A 25,586-nucleotide genomic window follows, 5' to 3' on the forward strand; every position below is an offset into this window, starting at 1 on the left:
TGGAAGTGTAGTGGGCGCGGTCCATCCAAGGCCTGTGATGATCCCAGTGATCTCGTTGTTATTATCGCCTCCCGAGCTCGAGTAAAACGATGACATTCTCCACCACATGTTTGCATTTCGCTTCTGACTGCGCGGCGCGAGCCGCATGAACTATATAGGATTCTTTTATTCGTCGGATCTGTTTTCAAAAGAATTACGACAGTTTTCAAAATATTGGGTTCCCGGGCAGGTACCTGCTTCGTATTGATTTACCTGAAAGCCACCTCGTCCCGTCTATATTTTCTGTCTCTGTCTGTCTGTCTCTCTCTGAAACACACACACAGGGACAAACATATGCGGCCGCGACGTACACGTTCGTTTGAAACGTGGGTGTCTGCGAGTCTTGAGTCTTTGTCGGGAAGAGAAAAATTAATTATCAAACTGACTTTGAGAGGTTCCGTGGTGTGCACTCCGAACGCAGACACCACCATCACACCAAAAGTTATAGTGATGTCTTCCCGTTTTCTTAGTTTTGATTAGCAAGAAGATATGGTTAAAATCAATCACCGATATAATCAAACCGCATGAGATGGCGATGGATGTTTCCCACAACAACCGGTCGGTCGTACTGTAGCAGTACCATGGGCTGCCGTTTGGCCCGTGCGGCAAACGGCAGAAAAAGAAAGATCGAAACGGGCAGATGAGGTAGTTTTGAGGCCGTAGATCATTGGTCCGTGATGAATGGTGATAACGTATGCATGAGGCTCGGTGGCCTGTGGCGTGTTGTTACGTTGTGTTGTGACCACAGCCCATTTAGAAGCCGCGGGCGCAAATTTTTTTTAGCTCCCCTTTTTGTGGCTGAGCTTTTGTTGTGAAAATGGTCTGCCGCGAACACCAATCATCAAAACGAGCGCGAAAAGACTTTGGCGAATTATGAGAGGGGGCGTATGAGCTCTCGCACAAGTGAGATGTGCGGCGTGGCGGCCGATGCTGATCAGTGGACCAGCCTCTTTGGTGTACCGCGCGCCGTCCTTCCGCCTTCGTTGTTGTTTTAATCTTTCTGAATGGGGCACTCGGAGCGCGGTGCGCCGTGCGGGCGCGAGGGGCGGGAATGTTTGGCAGGTCGCGTCCGAGGGGTCCTTATTTACTATTCATACAAGCGTACACCAATTTTTCTGTTGTTTTTTTCTTATTTTTCCCATTTTCCTTGAACCTTTCTTAAGAAAAACAATTGTTTTATACCTTTTTTTTTGGGGGGGGGGGGGGTTAAACTGATTTGATGGGGTGAAAGTCCCCTCGACACCCCCCCCCTCTCTCTCTCCCTTCCCAGTCCGAGATGATGAGTCTTCACCCACCCAGGGCCCTGCACCCGCTCCAACCGCACTCCCGCGGAGATGAACGCCCGGAAGTGTCCGCGGCGAACTGTTCCGGCGGCAACCGTCCTTTCGGCCAGGAGAGAATCTTTATTATTATTTGAGTTTGTGTCTCGGCAGAATGCGTGGCGCCTCTGGTCCACGAGGCCGACTGTGGGCGTTGAGGGGGGGGGGGGGGGGCTCACGATATGCGATGGCGCAGAGCGACCAGCGTTGTTCTGTATTAGGGTGTCAGCTGTCCACGCCTCAACTCTAGAAAATACGGCTCATTGTCAGACGCAAAAGTCTGTCGTGTCAGCCTTCCCCCTCTCTAGATAAAATCAATTTCATGATGGATGAACATGTACCAATTTGCATAAGAGTATTTGACAGACATTTCTTCACGACTAAAGTCGGTTGTTCCGTTTTGTTCTGTTCCAGATGGTTTACAGCGGAGGGGTGTTTCTGGCCGCCCTGGCGGCGGCGTGCCTCGCGGGAAGCGTCTCAGGTTCGATCTACTACTACCCGTCCTCCTCGCCCGCGCCCTATACCCCGTACCGGTACTCGTACTACAGAGCCTTAGGTTTGTCGCCCTGGCGTGGAGGCGGCGGGCCCCCCGCGGCCCCCGCCCCCGCCACGCACGCAGCACGGACCAGCATGGACTCAACCCCACGACTGCACTACCACTGGCGCCTGGCGCCCACGGGGCCGTCCGTACAATACGCCTATCTGTCCATCATCTCTCTCTATCCCCCCCTCTCTCTCTGTCGCTCCCTCTATCGGACCGACCAGAGATAGAGAGAGAGAAAGAGAGCTGTGATGTGGGAGAAGCGTACTTTTTCATGGGCGGCCTAGGGAGTGAGTGTGGCTATCAGCAGAATGCCTCTGCGAATAGCCTCTCCACGTTTACACGCGTGCACACCAGCACTAGCACCAGCACACTCTTCCTTTCCCCGCCAGAGCACACTCTAGACTGCATACTGCATGCACTTGTGAGAAAAGCAAAGGAATGTTAATAGTAAAAGCTGAAAAATCTTCCCCGCAGAAAACAACAAATTAAAACCAACTTTATTATTTCTATTTAAAATATCCCGATTGTACAGAGCAAAACTGCCTGTTTCCCCTCTAAAATCACTTTTCGCTCTCGCACGGTCCACACTGCTCGCCCGTTGAACTTAACTAACGGCCCGTGACTTTACCCGTGACTAGCCCGATCGGAATAGCTGCACGCAAAGCACTTGACCCTCGTCCACACCCAGCCCGGCCGGCCCGCAAGCGCGACCGCGTGTAGGTTGGGCTGCCTACTCGCGGACTGCCGGCGCAAGCGCCAGCGTCCATGCTCCGCCCCACTCGCAGCGCAGCACGATGTGTACAGCAGATCTCACCTAATAGTTATAACTTGATGATAAAACGACTTTACACTGAAAATAAAACAAACGCAAGGGCATTATAGTTGGAAATGAACGATCTCGCATCCCTTTTCCGAGGGCACTTAAAACGACCTAAAGGTGTTTAAAAGTGTTAGTACCTTTGAGTGAGTTTAATGCCTTTGGTAAAGGTGTGCGAGCAGTATCTTTAGTACCTTTAGGTTTGTTGATTTCTTCCTTTGTTTGACCAGTGCATTTGTATATAGCGCTTAATTCGCACCCAAATTAATCCTATGGCAGAGCCTTTAAACGAAACGAAAATCATATAACGATAGATGTGTTTCGAATGTCTGCCTTTTAAAGTCTTGGGCACGACACCACGCCGGCTACGCTAGGGCCTGGTGGTGGTGGCGTTGCCTGCCGCCTCGTCTGCCCCGACTGACAGACACCCTGCCCGCAGGCATGGCCTCCAACTCCGACCCCTGCTACCCGAACCCCTGCGGCCGCAACGCCCAGTGCCGTGAGGTGAACGCCCGGCCCGTGTGCTCGTGCCTGCCCGGCCACCAGGGCAACCCGCTCACCTACTGCCAGCGCGGCGAGTGCCAGGACAGCAGCGACTGCCCGCACAACCGCAAGTGCCAGAACTACGAGTGCGTGGACGCGTGCGCCGGCACCTGCGGCATCAACGCGCACTGCGAGGTGCGCAACCACATCCCCGTGTGCTCGTGCCCGCCCCAGCACACCGGCGACCCCATCAGCAGCTGCCGCCGCATGGACCCGCGTAAGTACCCCGTCGAGAATATACCAGGTGGCTGATTCACGCCGCGCACTTCCGTAGTTATACTGTACCGCATGCACGGGTGCGAGCGGGTTTGCCTATCCTCGCAGCACACGGCTCCTTATGGCCCCGTGCGAGAAGGCGACCCGCCAGAACTCGTGCATGCTGTACAGTATCTACGAAAGTGCGCGGCGTGAATCAGCCACCTGGCATGGTGAGAGGTGACTAACTAAGGATTTTAGAGTCCAAAATTTTTCTGAAAAAATTAAAAACTTTTTAAAAAAAATATTCGAAAAAATTGAAATATACGACCAGAAAATCGGAAACAAATAAGTTCAAAAAATCTTTAAAAAGTTTGCAAAAATATTTTTCTGGTAAATTTAAAACCCTATACCCAATTCAACTGGGTAAAGACGTGGGCCCCAAATAATCTGGCGCCCCTCGGAATATGTGACACAATCAATCACAGTTCGTTCGATATGACTTCATCTCGACGACGAGCGGTAGGGCCAATCTCACCGCCGCCCTCCTCTCTCCCTTGCAGAGGAGCTGTGCACGGCCACGACGTGCGGCGCGCACACGCGCTGCGACGTGATCAACCTCGTGCCGACGTGCTCGTGCCTGCCGGGCTACAAGGGGTCGCCGCTCAACGGCTGCCACCACGAGTGCGAGGCCGACGCCGACTGCGGCCGCGGCCAGCAGTGCCGCGACTTCACCTGCCAGGTCGCCTGCACGTCCGGCACCTGCGGCGACAACGCCAACTGCGAGGTGCGCAACCACCGCGCCGTGTGCTCGTGCCCGGCCGGCTACCTGGGCGACCCCTACACGTCGTGCCGCGCCGAGTGCCTGAGCCACGGCGACTGCCCCCGCGACCGGCCGTCCTGCGTGGCGGCGCGCTGCACCAACCCCTGCCTGGGCGTGTGCGGCATCAACGCCGACTGCAAGGTGCGCGACGCCACGGCCATCTGCAGCTGCCCCAGGGACATGACCGGCGACCCCTTCGTCTCCTGCAGGCCCTTCGAGAAGCGTAAGTGTTGCTGGTACCCCGCCGAGCCCTCCTCTGCAAAAAGAACACTTTAGAGTGCGTGCCAAAATGTCACATGCAGACGTGAGTATGCCAGTCTGTGAATGACATCATTGTCACACACTTTTCTTCTCTAACACAATGGCTACACACTCTTGTGTTTGACATTTTTGGCACACACATTTACATTTTTGGAATGTCGCACACTTCTTTTTGTGCAGCGACCTTGTAAGACTGACAACTAAATACCACCCTTATTTCCCCTTTTTTTCGACCCTCTTCCCCCCCGCTCACTCACCTCACTCACTTTCGCCCGCAGGTGACCTGTGCGACCCCAACCCTTGCGGCGAGAACGCCCAGTGCCAGCCGGGCTACGACCGGTCGGGCAAGGACCGTCCCGTGTGCACGTGCCTGCCGGGCTACAAGGGCGACCCGCTGTCCTACTGCCGGCGAGGCGAGTGCTCGTCCTCGTCCGACTGCGGCAGCCACCAGGCCTGCCTCAACTACGAGTGCCGGGACGCGTGCGCCGGCCAGTGCGGCGTCAACGCCGACTGCCGCGCCCGCGACCACGTGGCCGTGTGCACGTGCCCGCCGGGCTTCACCGGGGACGCCGTCAGCCAGTGCACCGCGCTGCCGCAGGCCCGCGGCGCCGACTCGTACGTGAGCGGCAGGAGCGGCGGCTACTTCCGCTACGGCCGCTACTACTACTAGGAGCCGAGCAAAACGATGCGACTCCTTGCGCCATGAGCGGCTGCAAAACGACCTGCTCAGCCCGCTCTTCGCTTAGAAGGGCGAGTGCGCTGAGCTGAGACCAACACACTCGCGGCATGAACGAACACTGAGGCGTGCTAGTGAGAGCCGACGACCGCGGCGGGGGACGAAGCAATCCGTTCTCAGGCCAATGCGGAACTTTAAAAAAAGAAACTGTTTCCTAATTTATTTTTCAGTTTCCCCTCCCAACGTTTTCTTCAGAATTTAACTGCTCCAAATTTTCTCACGTTTCTTTGACTGCACTGTAACATATTAATGACCATTCTCTCCAGTCGAGACAGAAGTGCCATGTTACCCTAAAGTCATCGTCAAAAACAGAATGAAATTCTATTTTGTACCGACCGATTATTTAAAGTGACTTGCGATGGCACTCAATAAAATGTTGTGTTATAACCCTCTGACCTTTCCTCGCGCCCACGTCCACCATACCGCATGCAGTCGCGCAAAAGAGGACAGCGACATATTAGAAGTTAACGGAAAGATACAAAACGGACCAGTGATTTTCATCTCTGACGTCCTTTTTTTTAGCGGTTGCTCAGCTCAGGTCACGAACTGTTCTGCAACCCCGTAGAGCCGATTGCAGAGGCACAATGGAGAATCGAAGCACTCGTCACAAGAGAAAGTTGATTATTACACAACCCCTTGTTTTCTTTGCAAGACGCCCACATACATTGGCGCGGAATTCTTTTTGGATCGGGCTAGAAGACAAATAAAGCAAGGTCGGCCCTTCTCAAGATACGGGAGAAAGCGAGGTTTGGTTATCAGCAACGAGGTCTCGGACGGGTCACTCAGGCCTCCCGCTGGGACTTGTTATTTCTGTCACCCTTTCCACCAGCTCCCCTTTCTTCCTTATCATTCTCACCACACGTCTTTCACTTCTTCTGCCCAATCACGCAACTATGGAAATGAGTCCTAAAAGAAGTGACCGCGAAACTCCGTTTCACGTAAACTGTGGCAAACTATTACTATTAGCATTATTAGTCTTGCCAAAAAATCAGTAAAAAGTAAGAGACTGCTGTTTAAGACCAAGTCGAACGAAGGCGCACACAGCTTTAAGTGTGGCATGACCTCAATGTGGCCATGATTCTTTGGGTTTTCTTTTCCAACTGCAAACAAAACCTTTGGTTTCGTCCGACAGAATGCCAATCTGGCATTTAAAGTGGCAAAAAATTACAGTTCTGATTATTAGAAAGCACCAAAGTTTTGGCTGATTTTGGCATTGTAATTGTTGTAATTGACAACAGATCTTACAGAGTCGCTGCAATTACAAAACATGTCGTTAATGTAAGAGGATTGCGACTTGTTGCTTTAGTCACCCACCCAGCCGCTGCATTTTAGTTCCCCGCTCTGTGCCATCAGGTGAGCGCCCCGCGCCCTAGAGGCGCCGCGTAGGCAACTCAACGTCTCCCGTGTGTAGCGTGTCGCCTACCTGCTCCTTGACAGGCGCTCCTTACCTCGCAGTCTCAGCGGCTCGAGCCTTGCTTTGGAAACTGCCAAAAGGTGCGCCCGTTTTTTTCCTACAAGACGCATTTGGAAAATTACGGGAGCTCGGCGCCTGCAAGACTCGGGGTAGGCCACCCCACAGTACACGCATGCACTGCAGGCAAGATGTTGCCTACCTGTAAGGCGCTATGGAGGCTCGCATAGGTTGAACTTTGCAGTTTCGCCGGACTGACGCATTTTATGTGTGATCCCTTAACGCAGTCTCTCTAATCCGGGCCCAACCTCGGCCCCATCTCTCCATGGCGACGACCGTCGCCCTCACCGTGACACGTTTACCCAAATAAAAGAAAACAAAAGTATATTATTCCACATACACTTGTTCGAACAGATAACTCGCTAAATTTGAGAGAAAAGGATAAATGAGAGATAAGTCGCGAGGCAAAGAAAGTTGGAAAGCAATACGCGAGGATGGCGCAGTGGGTGGGGGTAAGATGCAACGGGTGATATCGCGGGACGAGCCGCGACCGAAAGGAAACATAAATCGGGAGACGAGACCCGACGGCTCAGTTTGGCTTGAAGCGAGCAAACGACAGCAGCACCGCACCATGGCACCCCAGGTCAGTATCGGCATCACCCTCAGAAAATTTGGTCGAATGTTGTCAATTACAGGGAAATTCAAGAAGCAAATTGTACGAATAAACGTCCGAAACGAAATCCCAAAGACTGGGTCTGCTAAACTGGCCTTGTCGCCGACGCAATGCACGGGGCAGTATGTCTCGGTCGCGATATCGCCCATAGACGCATCACACGGTGTCTCAAGGCTCTCCGAGCTCAAAACATTTTCCAGAGTAGTCAACATCGTCGTGTTCAAACTCCAAGGGTGGATAAACTCTATCTGATATTGGAGTGTACCGCTTTTGCGGTGTAATGCATAGCAAAATGTTGGGCCCCTTTCTTACAAAATAATCACGTATACTTGCGAACAGTGTGAAAAATAATATTATCACCATGACCTTTTGGTGACTGGCGCGCCGTTGCGCAAAAGAGGGTTGGGGATTAGAGAGGAGGTGGGGGGGGGTCAAATTTATGCAATGCTCAGTCGTGTGTGAGATAAGTGCCCCTCTCGTGACGTGCTGATAGCAAATAGTGAGGCAATAACAAAAGGTACAAAGGGAAACCATCAAAAAATGGTGTGTCCTTGAAAAGTTCAGAAAAGAAAGGAAATAAAACCGTTAAAAAAGTCTAAATAAGTTATTTGTAGGCAAAAATTGGAAATGTTCACAGTAATCAATTTCTTTTCTTTCTTTGGGATGGATGAGGAGTACGGGAAAAACCTCGGTTTTTTACATCCCAAACAGTTTTTGAGGTTGACATATTAAATTGTCGTCTGCAGAACAAGAAACTAGATGTGCTCGACGCATCCGAGCTGCTGCGGCCGGAGCCCGCCTTCACCACCAAACCCGTGGCCCAGTACCGCGACTTCAGCATCGACCCCACGGACCCCATCAAGGAGCGAGTGCGCAAGCTCTACATCGACATGCACACCAACCAGACGGTAGACTTCGTCAAAAGTGAGTGAAAACTTTTTTTCCCGCAATGCGTCAACCCGCCTCGATACATCTCCAACAACAGTGCTGCAACACTAACCGGCTTTACCCTCCGCCCCCTCCAGGCCGTCACGACAAGTGGCTCAAGTTCGACACATTCAAGGGCACCATCATGGACGTCCTGAACCGCCTGTCCGACTCCGGCCTCACCGACCAGAGCGACCCGGACGTCGACATCCCCAATGTATATCACGGCTTCCAGACGGCGGAGGGCATCCGTAGGGAGCACCCCGACAAGGGATGGTTCCAGCTCACCGGTCTCATCCACGACATCGGCAAAGTGCGTTGCATGGCCGTCGAGGCCCTCGCTATCATGAACAGCTCCCACCCGCGCTTTCAACTCCTATCACGCTCACGCTCTTCCCAACTTCTCTCAGATCATGGCACTGTACGACGAGCCTCAGTGGGCTGTCCTCGGTGACACCTTCGTCGTCGGCTGCGAGTGGGGACCCTCCATCGTGTACCGCGACACCAGCTTCCAGAACAACCCCGACGGCAAGCACCCCGTCTACAGCACCAAGTACGGTATCTACAAGCCCGAGTGCGGCTTGGAGAACGTCACCATGTCCTGGGGCCACGACGAGTACCTCTACCAGGTGCTCAAGCACAACAAGTGCACCCTTCCCGAGGAGGCCCTGTGCATGATCAGGTTCCACTCCTTCTACCCCTGGCACGCCGGCGGCGACTACATGCACCTCTGCAACCAGAAGGACAAGGACATGATGCAGTGGGTGCTCGAGTTCAAGTAAGTATCAAAAAGGGGAATTGGTTGCACCCGGAAATTTCTCGATGTGAGTTGCAATAGGGTCGCCCCCCTCATGCAGGCTGTCCTAACACGTTCTCGACCGTCTTTCAGCAAATACGACCTGTACACCAAGACCGACGATGATCTCCCCGACATGAAGGAGCTGACCAGCTACTACCAGACCCTCATCGACAAGTATATCCCCGGGGAGTTGGAGTGGTGATCACCAAAGAGGTGTCAACTGTCACTGTCAACATCTCACCTGCATCGTCGATGGAAGGAAGTCACTGAGATCGTCGTTTTTTGACGCGAATTACTCGCAGTATGTGGTTGGAAGAAGTGTGTGTATATTGTAAATAGTTTTAGGATATAGAATCGATTAATAAATCAACCTCATTTTGATAGATGATGATTACATTACATGTTGGTATATCTAAGCGGCCATCAGAAAAAAATACTTAACTGAAAGACTGTGTATTTTGTAAGAATAAATCCATACCTTAATACATTGAAAACGTTTCAAAAAAATCGAGTTTTTTTTTCGCTTACATTTCTTATAAGCGACGTTATCCTGATATCAACGCACTGAGTTCATTCGTAATGGCACGGCGTACCCCATATAGCAATCACCATGGTGTAGGTAGCTATTAGCGAGTTGTCGCGAGGGAACATTTGGCGTCAAAAACGTTCTCCTGCTTGAAGTACCTCCCGCAATTCACTGGGCGCTCTAGCGGGGCCGCCGGCGCAACTCAGCTGCATGGCGGGCTGGCCTACCCAGGGCATGGCAGGCGCTGTCATTAGCATCGCCTGGTGAAACGTTCACTGTGGGATTAAGGGAGACGACACCTGACACCTGACACTTAACAGAAACTAATTGCTCAGATGGTCGACGGCAGGCGAGACGGCAGACCTGGCCTGATCTGACGGTTAGTTGTTGGCACCGAACCACCGAACGTCTGTTGGTCGCACTGCAGTGTTCCGGAACACGGTTTTCCAAAATCCCGACGGGTTGGGGGATTAACGATTAACGGCCTGGGCGAGGATCGGTGCCGCTCGAGCTGAGTCGGGGCGTCCGGGGCGTCCCAGCTAGCCCAGCTACCGCCACTTCTCTCCCTCCGCCTTTTCTCACGACACTGGAATCGGTTTGAGTGCATTGTTGCCACAATCACAATGCCACATTGGGGTTGGGTTATTCCCCGATCCCGATCTCGTCCATAGCTTGAGCGCTCGATCGAACCTCGACGTAAAGATAGTTGTCATGGCGTTAGGTCTCCTGAACAAAGGTCGTTGATAAAAGTCTCCGTACCTCCGCAAAATAATTGGACATAGAAAGACAATGAGTGTGACAAATGAGTGTGCCTACAGGCATCAGCTGAGTACTGACAATTCTGAATATGAGGAAGTTTCAGCATGTGAGTTTCTTATTTACTTGTGATGATTTCCAGTGTCTTGTATTTTTCTGAATGTCTCGATTTTGTTTTGGTTTCACAGTCTTTCTCAAAAGTGCTAAGGGTAAAGACTTTGTGTTGAGCATTGAAGCCATAGAGAAAGTGAACAATCATGCTCTTCAGTTATTGTTTGACAGCAATAAAGCAAATTATAAAGAACTATATGGGGATTGTAAAATAGTTAAGCTTTTTCATGGAACCAAATGTATGAATATACCTTCAATTGTAAGAGACAACTTCAATATTAGTCTTCATGGTCGTAACAAAGGTAGGTTCCCTCATTTTGCAACTATGGTTTCCCCTGACATTCCGACATTATACGTAACATTTTTCATTAAATGCGCAGGACGTCGACTGTATGGTGCAGGTGTGAACTTCACGGCTTTTGCTGCAAGTGCCAGTTATTATTGTGATGAGGATGAACAAGTCAAACAAATGCTGTTATGCTCTGTACTTGTATCTAATATATTAGAAGTGCCTGAGGCAACCAATATGTGGTTGACTCTCACCAAACCACCTTACATTCAAGGAACCAACCTCAGATATGATACCACTGCCAGAAACAAGAAAACTATGGATGTCATTGTAAAATATGAAGACCACACCTTTTATCCTGCTTTTGTGATAAGTTTCAGGAAACATAATAATCCCCCAGTTCAAAGGTCCCCACGGGTTGTACATGATATAGTTCATCCTCCTCATAATTTTTTTCCTGAATTTCGACCAAAGCAATGATAATAATCTCTCGATGCGACCATATCTAAATGTGTAAAACATAATATTATTAAAAGGACTCCTCTGAGGACAAGGCAAGGAAGCAGCATTAATCAAAAATTTCTTTAACCTATTCAATATCAATAAATTATGCATTTTCACTCATTCTACAAATTGCGATGAATATTTTTACCTGTTCCTCCTGGGGGTGAGGGGAAAAGATCACTTGGATTGAGTTTTCATATCGCTCATCGGTTGCCGCTCGGTAGGTTCGGCAAGGTTCGGCCGTTCGGCCTTCGGCTCGGCCCGTTCGGAGTGACCTGCCGGGTGCCGGGTGCGAGGTTCAATTTAATACAACGAAAACATAAACAATTGTCTGCTCAGAGACACATCAAACTTTTTACGTTTCTATTCTATTTAGGGAGAAATCTCCCCCTTTAATGCACTTGATCGCTCTTTTAAAAGGCTGTCATGAGTAATATATACATTCAAGAACCTCCCACTCACGGAAAGGTACGAAAAAAATTACATGTCACAATGACCTAACCTGCTTACTGCTCGTATTCACTTCTCTTTTTCATTATTGGATTCTTTAATATCCTAGGTTCTTCTTAAAACTTCTGTTGGTGACATCGATATTGAATTGTGGTCGAAAGAAACCCCCAAGGCATGTAGGAATTTCATACAGCTTTGTCTCGAGGGTTACTATGATGGCACTATATTTCATCGAATTGTCAAGGGTTTTATTGCTCAAGGAGGTGACCCCACCGGAACAGGCGAAGGTACTTTGTTTAACTGACGTTTACAAAGTTGATAAATCATAGGTCTGTAAGCTACTTCACTGTTCATGTTTCTCCTCTTCAGGTGGCGAATCAATATATGGCCAACCTTTCAAGGATGAGTTCCACACACGACTACGTTTTATCCGGAGGGGTTTACTTGCAATGGCAAATGCAGGAAAGGATGACAATGCGTCTCAATTTTTTTTTACTTTTGCTGCAACACCTGAGCTTCAAAATAAACACACCATTTTTGGAAAAGTATATCAGTTTTATTAATAAATTAAATTGTTTCTTCCTAGAGCATGTCAACTAATGTGTTTGGTGCATTTTTTGTGATTGTGTAGGTCTCTGGAGAAACTGTCTTTAACATGATGAAGCTAGAAGATGCTCTTGTGGGTCGTGATGATCGTCCTCAATATCCTCCTAAGGTCTTTGGCACAGAGGTTCTGTATAATCCATTTCCTGATATTGTCCCTAGAGTTCTTCCTAAACAAAAGGTCAGTGACTTGTATTTTGTAAAGCTGCAATGACGTAACCAGGTGATACAAGACCTATGTATTATTATTTTATAAAGGAAAAGAAGCAAAGCAAGAAAAAAGAAAAGCAGGCAGGTGTTAAAAACTTTAAACTTTTGTCATTTGGAGAGGAAGCTGAAGAGGATGAAGAGCAAGTTAATAGTGTGAATGAAAAATTAAGTGGGAAAGGTAAATCAACTCATGACGTTTTAGATGATCCTAATTTAAGTTCTGTGCCAGCTGTAGAAACAGTTAAGAAGGGTGATGAGTCTGAGTCAGATGCCTTAAGTGGTGACCAACAAAGTTCAGATTCTGAAGACAGTGATATAGCTGAAAAACAGTAAGTGCAATTTTCCCTAGTAAACTCTTTTCCCAAGGGTAACTTTGAAGTCACAAAACACATTTTTTTATTAACAGGCAACAAATGGAATCAGTTAAAAGTAAGCTAAAGAAATTAGACAGCAAATCTATCAGCAAGAAAAATGAATCCAGCGATAGTGAAGAAGAGTTTTCTCTTGCCAAAGAAAAAAGGGAGGAAAGAAAAAGAAAAGTGTACGTTTGCTTGCTTGCTGTTCTTTGATTGTCAATGTGTTTACTGTTTACAGTTGGTGTGTATTTATTACCTAATTTTCTTGCAGAGAAAATATTCGGAAAGAAATTGACGATTTAAAGAAAAGTTATAAAGACGAAAGAAAACGTACAAAACTTCAAGAACCAGTTCAGGAACAAGCGTCCACTAAGCCAAAATCAAAACCTGAAGATAATCCTCTGTACGTTGCTCACGAAGAGGAAATGAAAAAGTTTAAAGCCAAAACAAACTTCCCCAAAAAGGGTGAGCCTAATTGTCAATACAGTATACTGTATTGACAGTATACAGTAACTATAGTACCTTGATGATATCATGACCATTAATTTTTTGATTGTTGTTGAAGGAGCTTCCAGAGAAAGTTTTACCCTAGGTATGCTAGACAAATTTAGAAATAAACTCCGCGCTGTTAAAGAGCAAAATGAAGCAGAGGGCACAAGCGAAGAGGTTCCACTGGAAATTCCTAGTGATGAAGATGATACCAGTGACAAATGGTGTGTATTGCTAATTGTGAATTATTTTTATGCAGATTGGACGTTTTACATATACTGAAGCTCTAGCATCTTATATTCCTTTAATCCTCAGGTTGGCTCACAAACTCAATTTTAAGTCGGACACACCAACCCTGGCTAAGGATGCCAACACCAAGGATGATGACTGGTATGAAATTCATGATCCCAGAAGTAAAATTAGTCAGCAGAGAAGAGAGATAAGCAAATCCCTTATGAAGAAGAAAGAGAAGAGGTTATAGATTCCAATAATCTCTTCTCCCGAATTTAACTGTAGGAAAACATTTTCGAAAAATAATCTGAAGGAAATGTAAGTTATTATTTGTTTAATGGTGCAGTTAATTAATTTAAATTTACAATATCCTTTGCACGGCAAAGTTACATTCTCCATTACAAAACATCATCTCCTACTGAAAGGGTGGAGGTCCTGCCACAATGAATGTTAATTTTATAGTAGTACTTAAAATAATTAAATTATGCTCATAATCAAATCAACAACAAATACACTGGATTTCTTCATAAATTAAAATAATCAGAGGTTTGTATCACATGACCTGACAAGTAAGTCTATACACAACTTGATAATTTAAGTTAATCAATTACAGGTCTTGTTTGCTCTTCATTAACCTTATAAAATTATTACTTTTATAATATCATGGTCAATATATCTAGTAAAAATAATAAAACAATCAGTATATATACATAAGAGAATTAAGTTTCAAAAGTTTTTGGAGTGAATAGAATATTTTTCAAACCGTACAACTTTTTCAAATTGTGATTGAGTTTTGATAAAAATTCAGTGTTCAAAAAGTAACACTGAGGTCTTTTTTTTTTTTTATCTATAAGTGATGTACAAATTGAGCTAACTTCAGTAAAATCAGTATCAATGGTTTTTTCCAGACTCTCAGATCTTCTATTTAAGTACTGGTAGAGGTATTTAATCAGTTTTTTCTTGGGTTAGTACACCCATTGGATCCCAGGGCGGTAAAACTATGGGATTTTTCTCAAATACAGCTAAAATTTCTGCTGAGAGGTATTTCTTATCAACAGTGACCTCAAATACATACTGCCGGAACCATTCAGCACTCATAGTTATGTACCCTTTGTCACAGCGATCTTCTCCCCATGAGTTTTGAACTCTCCATTTAGTTGGCCGACCATTTCCCTATGGGGACAAAGGACAAAGCATTCAGCATACATCATGAAACAATAATCTCAAATGTTTAACAGCAAGGTGTAAAGATAGATATAATGAAACACTCCATTTCACTTACATCAAGTGAAACTCCTGTGAAGACCATTGCATGGGTCATTGCAGAGTCATGGTACAAAAGACGTTCCTCTCTCGTAAGAGGCAGAGAAACATCCGTTCCAAACAGAACTTCATAGTCGTGCCTAAAAGAGCAGGATAACTTAGCTCGTACATATGTACTTCAAATTAATAATCCATACAAAATAAAAAAATTGGCAAATACGTACACATCTAAATCACTCACACCTAGCTTAAGTGCAAATCTTTTCAAAACTTCACAACCAAACCAAACAGCTTCTCCTTGCTTGATACTTTCTGCTACAACTTGCTCAAGGACCTCTATCGGCTGGTTGTTGTAAAGAACTGGTTTCCCACCAACCACATTGTTCAAAAATTGAACATTGTATACATTATTATATGGACTTGTTTCTCTTGGATCTGTTACTAAACATACCTAGAAAGCACAAAAGGAAACTTCAACTTCTGCATTTTTCATGTATATTGTAAAACCAGAGCACTTGCAAAAACTGAAAAGTTACCTTGTCTTTTACATCAAAGAGAGGACGGACATGCTGCTCATAGAATTCAAGGGGAGTAATGGGACCAATAGAGGCATAGGTATTTTTATTGTGGTAGTACTCCCATGTAAAGGTTGTGGGTGGAACCCCAAGACAAATACCAATTATGCGGAATATTGTACCCATCTGCCTATGTACCAGTTGCTGCAGAGCAGGCTTATCTGCACCCTTGATAACAGCGGATCTAATTTCATGAGCATATTCTCTTAACTGAAAACAGACATTAAATCATCTTAATTTTGTTTATGCCACATTAAATATTTATTTCCTTTGCTAAAACCATACCTTGCTTTTCAAAATATTGTTCATTCGAACAGTGCATTCAGAGCTGAAACTTTCTGGAAAACATTTTTTGGGTATGAGACCATACTTTGTTATGAGGTTCACCATCATGTCCCACTGCCCTCCATCATTTATTGGATCCTGAACATTATAATTGAAAACAACACCATTGGGTTACGAAGTTTAAGATTAAGCGCATTAATATAAGATTAAGACTCACAGCTAAGAGGAAGCACACAGTTCGGTCATCAATAGCATGGCTGGCAGTGGCAATGATGCTATGAAGGAAATGATTGGCTCTCTCGACCTAAGATACCAAGAAATCAAACATCAATATGGAGTCCAGAAAAAAACAATGTTGTACAAAATCATACTGTCTGTTGTACCTTATCCCAAAAAAACAGATGTGCTTGTGAAAATTCAAACTCTGAGAGATTGAAGGCATTCATGAATGGGATGCGAATTGTATTTAAGCAGGCATACAACCAACACTGACCACTGTTCTTCTGATTTGTGACTGGTTTGCCCTCTACCTCAATCTGAAATGCAAGTTAGGAACACAGCTTAGTAATCAGTCTGTTGGTGGTGGTTCACATTGAAATGAATGATCAAAAAATACAATTAGGTAATCAATTTAGAATTTGAATGTTAGGGTTAGAGCTAGGTGGCGGGCTAAACCTAGGCTTGACCAGGCAAATTTGATAATCCTTGATAAAGCTACTTTCACTGTTTAACACATTGAGTCCCAGGGGGGTACCAATCACGGGTTATTGTGCCCAAACGTGTGGTCACATGCGACTCAACATGTTAACTGCTGGCTGTTCCTACTTCCAGCAGGTTCAGCAATTTGGGTGCAGCTGAAACCTTAGTTAAACCTGAAGAGTTGAGAGTGTGTAGAAAGAAACACTCTTCAAAAAGAAAACAAATGGCACTGGTTAATCCTGTGAGTTAAGCCAAAGTGTCCGATAGCAGTGAAAGTGTCTAGAACTAGATTTACCAATTGGCCTGGTCAATCCAAGATTTAGTCAGCTATTTCTAGGTAACTTCTACCCATATTATTAATACCTTGTGAGTAAAAACATTATTCATCTCTGACATTCTTCTTCTACTGATGGCAAGTTCTAGGGGATCATGTCTAGTACAAACATTCTGGGCCAATATGTTCTTAGGTTCACTGTAGAAACTGTTGTATAAGTCTTTTAAAATATTTTCTTCCAGCACAACTGAAAAAAATAAATAAAAAATTAGTGATGATTATCAATATGCTAACAACTTTCATTCATTCATTACTTACGATAGGGTCCAGGGGGTGGAGGTTTCCCTGAAGATTCCAGCCAGCGTTCTGCATCAAATTCCATCTTGGTGCCTAAGGTAACATAAGAAATTTTGATGAGATTTAAACAGTGATACTAACAAAGAGACCAGAAGAATATAAAGTTGTCCTTTGACAGATCAGGTTATGACCGCCAAAGCTTGGTAAATTAATTTGACGCGATGTGACTGAAAAGCGCATAAACCACACAGGCCTCCACAACATACGGTATTATGAAAGAAATTCTGCGAGGAAATAGTTTAAACCACACTGCCAAAGAAATTGAACTAGATGTAAATATAGCTCAGTCACCGCTAGCGATACAGCTGATCGCGGAGGAAACACTTTACGACACAGGTCCCAAAGCACGGCAAATTTCAACAAAGCTGTTTTCGTTCTTCACATTTCACGCTTCTACTAACCGTTTTGGGCCATTTCAAGATGAATGGGACCAAAATAACTACTTTAGATAACTAGTCACTAGAGAAAGTGAATCACTTTGACAGGCACTTTAAACGCTACGCTAAGGATGCACTGAAGCCTTGCTACATCAAGGAAACGGTAAAGGGAAGGGGGGAAGGGAAGAAGGGGGGGGGGGGATTTGAAAGGAGTGGGAGAGGGGGCCTCGGCCTCTAGCCCGGCCTAGACCCAATACATGGTGAAATCGAAAAATGAACAGGTACCGCGGTAATATATTTAAATCTTTTTCAATGTACAGATTAAAATATATGTTTCAGAAAAAATTAGTTGTCTTCCAAAAAGTCTTTGTCCATCTTCTCAAACTTTGAGACAAGATCCTCGGGAACTTCAACTGAGCGCAAATTATCTTCTCCGATCTCCTCTTCTTTCCTGAAGCAGTAAATTCACTGTATTATATCTGCACATTTGACAGCCCTGCACGTAAATTATCAAATTGATCATCAAAGATTACCTGATTAGCAGGTCTACCAGATTTTCACATGCAAGGAGCACTTGGCGATCTTTTTCCCATTTGTGAAGTTCTCTCAGAATAATGTAGACATTATGTTCCCTCATGTATTCTCTATGAATTTTTGTCGCGCAGAGTTGCTCTAGCGCCTCTAGTAACATTCTTCGGATATCAGGATCACTCTCCCTTTTCTTATCTTCAGGAAGCCATTGCAGGTCAACTGGAAGTTTACTATTATCCTCATCATCAAATTCCTCTGGGCCAGCCAAAGGTAGCAATAAATGGGGAAGAATATCAACATCTGGACCAAGAAGCCAGGAATGTTCATCTGTAAGCAACAGCATAGTCCGATTAATAACAAACCAAGCTTCGATTGACTTGGGGTGCTACAACAAACATAAAGGAATTTACCCATATCAAAGCAACAATTCCTTAAACATCCAACCACACCCCCTCTTCGCACAAGTGAATCCTTGAACTCAGTGAAGGGAATCAATCGATGAATCACTTTTCTCTCATGATCCAATATGAACCTGAACACAAATATTAATTTAAAACAGTTGCCATGTAAACCATTGGATAATACATAAAAACTGTGAAGTAATACATGCCTCCTAACAACTGGCACCTGACTGAGATTGCTGAGCAGGGGTCCTAGATAATGTAAATTAGCACCTAAAGAATTGTATTTTGTAGAGGTAAGAGCTGACATGATACGCTCCAGTAGTTCATAGACTTTCTTCTCATCATAACTGTCTTTTCTATCATCACCAACGATAAGTGAAAGAATCTGACTCGTTAGTTGAGATGGTCGAGTGATGTTTGATAAGACCATCAGTGCAGGATCTGCAAGAGGGCTCTGCGGATCAAGGGCGAGGTCTATCATCTGCCTCACAAACCCCTGACTCTCAGTATTGCCATGCTGCAAATTTAATGAAAATTGTGAAAGGTAAAATAAAATTCTGAAGAAATTATTGCTGGTTGCAACTGAAGTTAGATATCAAATACCTCTTCAGAGAGCAATGCGAGTGCCCCTTCTTCATCGCCTGATATGTTCACAAGAGCAAGACAGGAATCCCGAGCAACTCCAGGCACTTTATCATCACAGAGCTTGATTAGATGTTGCAATATTTTCAAGTTTTTGCACATCAGAGCTCGGCCTTCTTCTTTTGCTGTCATGCCTGAAGAATGTAGCAGAAATTAAAGAGGTGTTGAAGTTGTAGTACAAAATACTAAAAACAGTAAAATAATTAATACATTCAAATACTGAGCATTTTAAACTTCAATATTATTGTGCAACCCAACAATTTTCAGCTAAGGTCTATTTTTTATTAATTAAAAAAATTACAAGAGTGGTTTTGATGTTTGTAAACAATTATAAACAACGCATTTACATGCTGCTTGAAGGTTAGAATTCTTTTAAAACCGATTTCTTATGAAACTTCGACATAAACGTACCTAAAACTTGTTCTACTGCGAAAACCTTTAGATCTAGTCTTGTATCAGGAGTTAAAAATTGAAGGAATTCGTCTAGAGAATCCATTTTAGGCAATATTCTATTTTTTGTCGTCTGTCTTGTCAGATTACCACGTGCAGTTTGAAGTATGACAAACTTACGTTTGACCATCATCAGCTGATTGTAGTACCGTTAGAGTTGCCATACCTGTTGCGCGGGAAAAACCGCGAAAATGCTCGGTATGATTGATGAATGAACAAATCTGCAAAAATATGGAATTTACTGAATTGTTCAATGGACAATCAACAATTTTTTCTCCCAACGGAAGGTTTCTTGCTTGTATATGTGCTGATTGTGTTGAAGTGAGATATGCTGACACTTTATTGAAAGCTTTTAAATTCGAATGTGCTGATATTGTCAAGGTTAGTAGTTCTTATGCTTTCTGAACTTCCTCTTACCGGTATTGGGTGACAATATGCTGCGTTTTCTCTTTTTCAGGTCATTAAATGGTCAGGGGACTCGGCTTTGTTGCTGTGTCAGGGCCCATTTACCATCAAAATATTTAGCGTCGTAAGTGGCTCAAATATAGCAGTGCTTAAACAGCCGCTGGGACACTTGAACCAAATTTCATGGGTGGCTGACAGTAGAACTGTACTATTTTCAGAACCCTTCTTGGTGAGTGATAGTTCCCTTCCAATCATGTATCATCTTGGCCACTAATTCCTCATCTACTATTGTTATTTTTATGTTTAATTATAGTTTCGTATGGCTGTGTGGAAAATTAATGTTCAGTATGGCCAGACTATAGAGTATATAAATAATGTACAGCCATGGGCAAAACCAAATGCAGCACTTAGTCCTAATGGGAAACATCTTGCTGTGATTGCATGTAAAGTTGATAATGATATGGACACCAAACCAGAAATAGGTTCTTTGCAAAACCCTGCCAATAAGGAAAGTGCTGACGAATTAGTACTTTACTCTTCTATATCGTGGAGGAAGGAGATTGTAAGTATCTTAACTACGGCCAGTTTTTTGGCTTGCCTATTTTCTCTCTAACAGATCCTTAATATCATATTGATCTTCACGCTGTGATTAAATTTTTCTTAGACAATTAACTGCAATGGCATTCATCGAATAAATGGAGTAGCTTGGAGCCCTAACAGTAGTATTGTTGTTGTTTGGCCAAGTGATCCTCAGCAGCCCGTGCTCTTCCTTAGCACTCACACTGGTTTCATAATTGGCAAATGGCAGTCGCCAGATAAATTGTGGGCAGGTGTATTAGGAGTAGAATTTTCACCTTCATCACAGTTTTTAACTGTTGTTGGACTAAACAGTAAAGTATGTTCATGTATTTTTTGTATATTTTTTTGTTTCAAACAAAATGTTCTTGTACATAAATCCTGATTGGAACCAACTCTTTCAGGTGCATATGATAAATTGCATTGCTTGGTGTGAAGAATTGGAATTGATCCATCACACTTCTGTTTGTAGTTCAGAATGTGAAGTATACCAAGAAGCACCAGGCGATTATCTTAAAAACTCATATTGTAAGAATTCATTTAACCTTGTTTTGTGATTTATTTGTGAAATACTTCCTATTCTTTTTTTCTGATCAATTTTCAGTTGTTAAGGTAAGGGAACGACCAGTCAGCATATCATTCTTGTCCCAGCTAGGAAAATTGAGTAGTTCAAAAGTTGTTTGGAGCAGTGGAGGTCGTTATCTAGCATCTTGTCTAGCTCGAGCCCCAGCTGTTATTTGGATCTGGAGTTGTGCTCTTTTATTCAAGTTATGTTGCGTTATTGTGACAAAACACCCAGTCACAGGTATAATTCCCATTCAATTTAATGTGGATACATTTTACAGTGCTGCCCTTATAAACCATTTTACAGGGCTGCTCTTTACATTTAACTTTTCATTTTTCTTTCAACTTTTCATTTAACATTTCAGATTTTAAGTGGGATCCTGTCCAAAATATACTAGCCATAGTTGATGGCCAGGACTGTGTCGCTCTGTGGAATGCAGATGAGAAAATTTTAAGGAGCTTGTCTGTTTGCACCCCCGTGTCTCGGTTGCTGTTTCAAGCGCGTCATCTGCACTGGCGACACGATGGCAAGGTAATGGTTGCATCATCAGAACAAAACTCTACCATACTGGAGCTGTCATCTCATGATCAATAAACCATCGTCACAGTCAAAGGCATTGCTCTCATATTCCGATGACACGCTCAGCCTCAGCCGCTGAATTATGCCGTCGCTGGAGCCTGCCGCCAAAATCCCTACGGTGTTGTTCATTCATTCATCATCTTCACCCTTGCCGCTCACGCGGGTCCCAAGATCCAACGGGGGAATGCCGCGCGCTCGCACCCCTGGGCTGGGCTGCCATGCCGCTGGGCGGCCTCGACGTAGAGGCCAAGGCCAGCCTGCGACCCAACCCGCGCCGCGTAGCGCCGTAGCGCCGCGGCTCGAGCTGCCCGGAGTGCCATTCCCGTGCAGACGAAACCGCGGAGGCAGGGGCCGAGAGGGACGGGCGGCTGCTTTACAAAGCGAGCGGGCGGGGCGGGGCGGGGCGGGGGGCTGTGCGATGCCCCGCCATGTGTTGCGGAGCATATCGACCGGGCTCTGCGAGAGCGTGTGTACGCGGGGAGGACATTCGGAGAGGGGCGGGGCGGGCCCGCATGCAAACCAGCCAGCACCTGGCGGTAGATAGAGCCGCCTTCGTGCAGCCAGGTGCATCATGTGGCAGTGGGACTATAGCGGCGGCCAGGTTAGTCGCCCTAAGGATGAAGGGAAGGGACTCGGCCGTCCTCTCCGCGGCGTCCTCCCCGTGCGGTGGTGGCGGGGTGGGTGGCAGGGGTAGTCTCTGAGGTTGTTGGGGCGCTAGAAGGGAGCCACCCTTGGCGGAGGGCGCATGCGCCGCGGGGAGGGGGAGGCGACCCGCTCGCGCCCCGCTCCCCCGCGAGGCCCCCGTAGGCCTGGCTGGCCTGGCCCACAGCCTGGCCGCGCCGCTACGCGCCGCCGCCCGCCCGCCTCGCCCGCCAGCCGCCAGTGTCGCTCGACCAGGGCAGGGATGTGGTCGGCCCGCACGAGCAGCACGAGCGACAGCAGACGTTAGGCCCCAGGCCAGCAGCTGCAGGCGGTGCTGCGGGACCCCGACGACCGAGGGAGGACATGGCGCACTAGGCCTGCGCCCACCCGCACCGCGCCGTCGACACCGCCCCCCGCCCCAGACGCCGAGGTCGCCAGCCGCCACGATGGGCGACAACTCGTCACCAGGTAAGGGGCGCAGGTGGCGCACCTGGTCGGGCTGCAGGTGGCGAGCAGCGCCAGCTGCGCCAGCCGCGGCGCCGGCCTGCAATATGGTGCCCCTCGCCGTGTGGTGCTCCCCCACCCCCGGCCCCGTGGGTAGTAGGCCCTAATCACGACGCGCCGTGACGCAGCGTAGCGCGCCGTCCGTATGGCGCGAAGTGGCGGCGCGTAAGGGGACACCAGGGCCAGGTCGACGTGGTGGAGGGTGGGCGGGACGGGTTCCTGGTCCAGAGGGAAGACCCTCCTACCCACCCTTCCCCCGCCACGCCCGCCTCTGCCCCCCTCTGTCCCACGAGGCGGAAGCGAAGAGCTGCCGTCGCCTTCCGCTGCTGCTTGCGCTCTGCTTCGCGAGCAGCTCGACAAGACCACGGTCAAGGCTGTTGCTCGCGCTTTTCCTGCCTCATTAGCGGCAGCGCCCCTCCCCTTCTCTGGCATTTCATTCATACCGTAATTCATTATCGACTCTTCGACACGCTTGATAAACTGTAAATGCGAGGTGTTTCAGAAGTAGCCCCGCCGAAGTCGCTTGCTACACATAATCGACTAGGCGCCTCGGGCGTCTGTCCCGGGCTCGCCGTTGTACAAATTTAACAAAGGCCAACAGGGTGCATTATAGTTAGATCACAGTGTTACTCCAAAAGGTGCCTTGCATTCACGCACATTCGTTCTTTACTAATTTGGGAAAAGTGGCATCAACGGAAGGTACCTTCTGGAGAAACCCCTGCAGTCTAACTCCCACGGACCCGGTTGGCCTATGTGAAATGCGGATGAAGGTGTGCTCAGGGGAGTAGCTGAAGGCGTTGAAGTTGCTCATTTTCTGTAGGAGTCGACTTTGGCGCCTCCTTCTGAGACACCATCAAGTTTACAGTGTAGGCGACGCGGCGCGAGCGGACGGCGCGTCGTGTCGCCCCGCAGGCCAGGGGTAAACTGAATAAGCTAACACTGCCCCCCTTCCCCCTCCTCCCACCCCTACGCCGTCACCGCTGCCGACACAATCGCCCACATCAGGAGGGACAGGGTCGAACAGCACTGTCCTGCCGCCTGATCGGCCGGCGCGCCGTGTCGGGCTGTCACTCCCCGGTGCAGGGAGGAGGCGGGACGCGCCCTCCCGTGCGACACGCACCTCTCCGCGCGCCGCCCATGCTGCTGACGCTGCTGACGTCCTCCCCGGGGCCCATGGCGCCGTCCCCCGCGCTCGTCGCACCCCGTAGTCGCTCGGCGCGGTCGCTTTGGCTCGGCCGACGGGCGTGTAGTGTAACCGTGTGGCCTGGCACAGTGGCACACTCCGCACACTGGCGCTGCTGCCTGCCTAGACCTGCCCAACTCGTTTCCATGACTACGCCGATGGCAGCGCCGCCGCCGCCGCCGCCACGCCCAGGTGGTGCGGGGCTATGGGGCCGGGACTAGGTGAGCCAGTGCTGCCGGAAGATTTTAGGCGAAAATTTGCAATAAAATAAATAAATCGGTTCAAATACACCTTGGGTGCAGTGCGCGCTGTGCTCGCCTGCATACTAGGCAGCCCCCCTGTAGGCGTGAACAGATGTTGCCTAGTCGGCAGGCGCGGAGATACGCGCCCGTTGAACTCAGGTGTGTTTGGTGGATTTTTGCCCAACTTTCTGGCAGCACTGAGGTGAGCCGCGGGGCCGCAGCGGCGTAGCTCCGGCGGGGGCGGGGTGGTATGGGCTCGCCTTCATTACACATTCCACCCCCACCCCCCTTCTAATGCCCCCATGCGCCGCCTCTCCGCTCACGGCGCAGTAAAAGAGGACGACGACGACTTGCGTCGCGCTGGAAGCGGGGCCCAGGACGCGGGGCGCGAGAACCGAAGGCCCCGAGTCGAGTCCCCCGAGTATTTCATGTTTGCTGCCACGACGTACGCGTAATAATGACGGGCCCAAAGTCTAGCCTCGCCTAGAGTCCTTGGGGGAGCAGGGGAGAAGGGGAGAAAAGGGACGACCGAGAGCTAAGAGAGAGAGGGAGAGAAATAAGACAGGGACAAAGTGAGAAAGAACGTGAGAAAGAACGAGAGAAGGAGAAGAGGGGGAAGGGGGGAGACCTTGCCAGTGACACGGAGGTGGGGCGTAGCTAAGCCGGAGCCTCGATGTCGTAGGCTCGACCGCTCGGTCGGTCCTTTCGAGATTGCCCCCCCCCCCTCCGCCACCCCCCTCACCCCTTCCGCCCGCTGCGGGCTTATCACGGGGGGACCCGCGTGCGGTGCGGATGTGGCGGTGTGGCTCTGGAGTTGGCCGCGGTCGGGCAGGCGTCGTCGTCGTCGTGCTGCTTTATCGTTCACACGACATCATCCTTCTCCTCTCTCCCATTATTCCAACCAGAACAGCACGCCTCGCTTTTCTTTTCACCCCCCCCCCCCCTCTCTCTCTCTCTCTCTCTCTCTCTCTCTCTCCCCCCCCCCCGCGCGTTCACTTGCCCCAGTCATTCCACTCGACTCGGCCGCCCACCCACGCGCCTCGCGTAACAACTTTGTTCCGAAAGGGAGCGGAGGGGGGATGCTGCGCTGGGCGCGCCTCGCCGGGAGGGACGCGTCCGAGTAGCGATAGTATCGTTCGCAATGCACCCCGCGAGCCGCAGATGAAAGACGGGGCTAGAGAGGGATTGTTTTTCACGCGGCTCCCCCGCGCCGCGCCTCCGCCGACCTGCTCCTGCTGCCGACCATTCCTGGCGCGCTTCGGTTTGAAATCGTTAGCATTTCTTTCCCCCCACTGGTCTGCTGCCTGCTCGCTGCGCTGAGGGGAGATAATGGAATTCCCCTCCTCAGGTCCTGCCCTGCGCGGGGGGCTAGGGGAAGTTTTCTTGTTCTTTTCTACATTTTTTTTTCTGCTCGCCCCCTC

The 25,586-nt window shown here is 47.9% G+C and overlaps 8 protein-coding genes across 11 annotated transcripts in view; 6 read left to right on the forward strand and 2 right to left on the reverse strand.

Annotated features, from left to right (window-relative positions):
- Positions 1-5,664, forward strand: part of LOC113209538 (delta and Notch-like epidermal growth factor-related receptor) — a 15,535-nt gene extending 9,871 nt beyond the window's left edge. Inside the window, exons 2-5 of one of the 2 annotated variants that reach the window (XM_026427099.2) lie at positions 1,773-1,914; positions 3,159-3,479; positions 4,021-4,503; positions 4,820-5,664. In XM_026427099.2, coding sequence (XP_026282884.1) covers positions 1,773-1,914; positions 3,159-3,479; positions 4,021-4,503; positions 4,820-5,211 — 1,338 coding nt within the window. In that variant the 3' untranslated portion in view covers positions 5,212-5,664. The remainder of the gene's footprint in view (positions 1-1,772; positions 1,915-3,158; positions 3,480-4,020; positions 4,504-4,819) is intronic. The other variant, XM_026427101.2, reaches the window with a different exon arrangement.
- A 1,518-nt stretch (positions 5,665-7,182) lies between these two features.
- LOC113209543 (inositol oxygenase) lies at positions 7,183-9,470 on the forward strand. Its single transcript, XM_026427108.2, has 5 exons — positions 7,183-7,331; positions 8,108-8,285; positions 8,387-8,601; positions 8,699-9,066; positions 9,178-9,470. The coding sequence occupies exons 1-5, from the start codon at positions 7,206-7,208 to the stop codon at positions 9,287-9,289; spliced, it is 999 nt and encodes a 332-aa protein (XP_026282893.2). The 5' UTR covers positions 7,183-7,205; the 3' UTR covers positions 9,290-9,470.
- A 493-nt stretch (positions 9,471-9,963) lies between these two features.
- LOC113209532 (uncharacterized) lies at positions 9,964-11,402 on the forward strand. Its single transcript, XM_026427092.2, has 3 exons — positions 9,964-10,478; positions 10,558-10,782; positions 10,861-11,402. Exons 1-3 carry the CDS (start codon positions 10,403-10,405, stop codon positions 11,247-11,249), a joined length of 690 nt encoding a protein of 229 aa, XP_026282877.1. The 5' UTR covers positions 9,964-10,402; the 3' UTR covers positions 11,250-11,402.
- A 151-nt stretch (positions 11,403-11,553) lies between these two features.
- Positions 11,554-13,950, forward strand: LOC113209533 (spliceosome-associated protein CWC27 homolog). The gene is made up of 9 exons (XM_026427093.2): positions 11,554-11,741; positions 11,833-12,010; positions 12,093-12,268; positions 12,355-12,507; positions 12,585-12,865; positions 12,943-13,077; positions 13,164-13,357; positions 13,458-13,605; positions 13,697-13,950. Exons 1-9 carry the CDS (start codon positions 11,700-11,702, stop codon positions 13,860-13,862), a joined length of 1,473 nt encoding a protein of 490 aa, XP_026282878.1. The 5' UTR covers positions 11,554-11,699; the 3' UTR covers positions 13,863-13,950.
- Positions 13,932-17,613, reverse strand: LOC113209534 (bleomycin hydrolase). 2 transcript variants are annotated; one of them, XM_026427094.2, is made up of 10 exons: positions 17,467-17,613; positions 17,027-17,098; positions 16,798-16,955; positions 16,119-16,271; positions 15,953-16,039; positions 15,736-15,873; positions 15,412-15,660; positions 15,100-15,326; positions 14,895-15,015; positions 13,932-14,785 (listed from the first exon to the last, which is right to left on the reverse strand). In XM_026427094.2, the coding sequence occupies exons 1-10, from the start codon at positions 17,477-17,479 to the stop codon at positions 14,558-14,560; spliced, it is 1,446 nt and encodes a 481-aa protein (XP_026282879.1). In that variant the 5' UTR covers positions 17,480-17,613; the 3' UTR covers positions 13,932-14,557. The 2 variants fall into 2 exon arrangements, with proteins under 2 accessions (XP_026282879.1, XP_026282880.1); XM_026427095.2 differs by lacking the exon at positions 17,467-17,613 and adding an exon at positions 17,272-17,414.
- A 103-nt stretch (positions 17,614-17,716) lies between these two features.
- On the reverse strand, positions 17,717-19,598 carry LOC113209518 (protein HGH1 homolog). The gene is made up of 6 exons (XM_026427070.2): positions 19,431-19,598; positions 18,981-19,153; positions 18,584-18,894; positions 18,384-18,505; positions 17,976-18,300; positions 17,717-17,893 (listed from the first exon to the last, which is right to left on the reverse strand). Exons 1-6 carry the CDS (start codon positions 19,513-19,515, stop codon positions 17,788-17,790), a joined length of 1,122 nt encoding a protein of 373 aa, XP_026282855.1. The 5' UTR covers positions 19,516-19,598; the 3' UTR covers positions 17,717-17,787.
- A 14-nt stretch (positions 19,599-19,612) lies between these two features.
- LOC113209517 (WD repeat-containing protein WRAP73-like) lies at positions 19,613-21,627 on the forward strand. Of its 2 annotated transcripts, none has more exons than XR_008011207.1 (7): positions 19,613-19,850; positions 19,927-20,103; positions 20,188-20,436; positions 20,539-20,769; positions 20,855-20,978; positions 21,063-21,255; positions 21,380-21,528. XR_008011207.1 is itself a non-coding variant. In XM_026427069.2 (7 exons), exons 1-7 carry the CDS (start codon positions 19,677-19,679, stop codon positions 21,607-21,609), a joined length of 1,386 nt encoding a protein of 461 aa, XP_026282854.1. In that variant the 5' UTR covers positions 19,614-19,676; the 3' UTR covers positions 21,610-21,627. The 2 variants fall into 2 exon arrangements, 1 of the variants encoding a protein (XP_026282854.1); XM_026427069.2 differs by having other exon boundaries at positions 19,614-19,850; positions 21,055-21,255; positions 21,380-21,627.
- Positions 21,628-22,457: 830 nt separating this feature from the next.
- Positions 22,458-25,586, forward strand: part of LOC113209516 (small G protein signaling modulator 1-like) — a gene marked incomplete at its 3' end in the record, with an annotated part of 35,225 nt that continues 32,096 nt past the window's right edge. The window contains exon 1 of the mRNA XM_052268038.1: positions 22,458-22,704. Coding sequence (XP_052123998.1) covers positions 22,683-22,704 — 22 coding nt within the window. The remainder of the gene's footprint in view (positions 22,705-25,586) is intronic.

The sequence above is a fragment of the Frankliniella occidentalis genome, unplaced genomic scaffold, assembly GCF_000697945.3.
Source record: "Frankliniella occidentalis isolate FOCC.00 unplaced genomic scaffold, Focc_3.1 Scaffold63, whole genome shotgun sequence".
Classification (NCBI taxonomy): domain Eukaryota; kingdom Metazoa; phylum Arthropoda; class Insecta; order Thysanoptera; family Thripidae; genus Frankliniella; species Frankliniella occidentalis.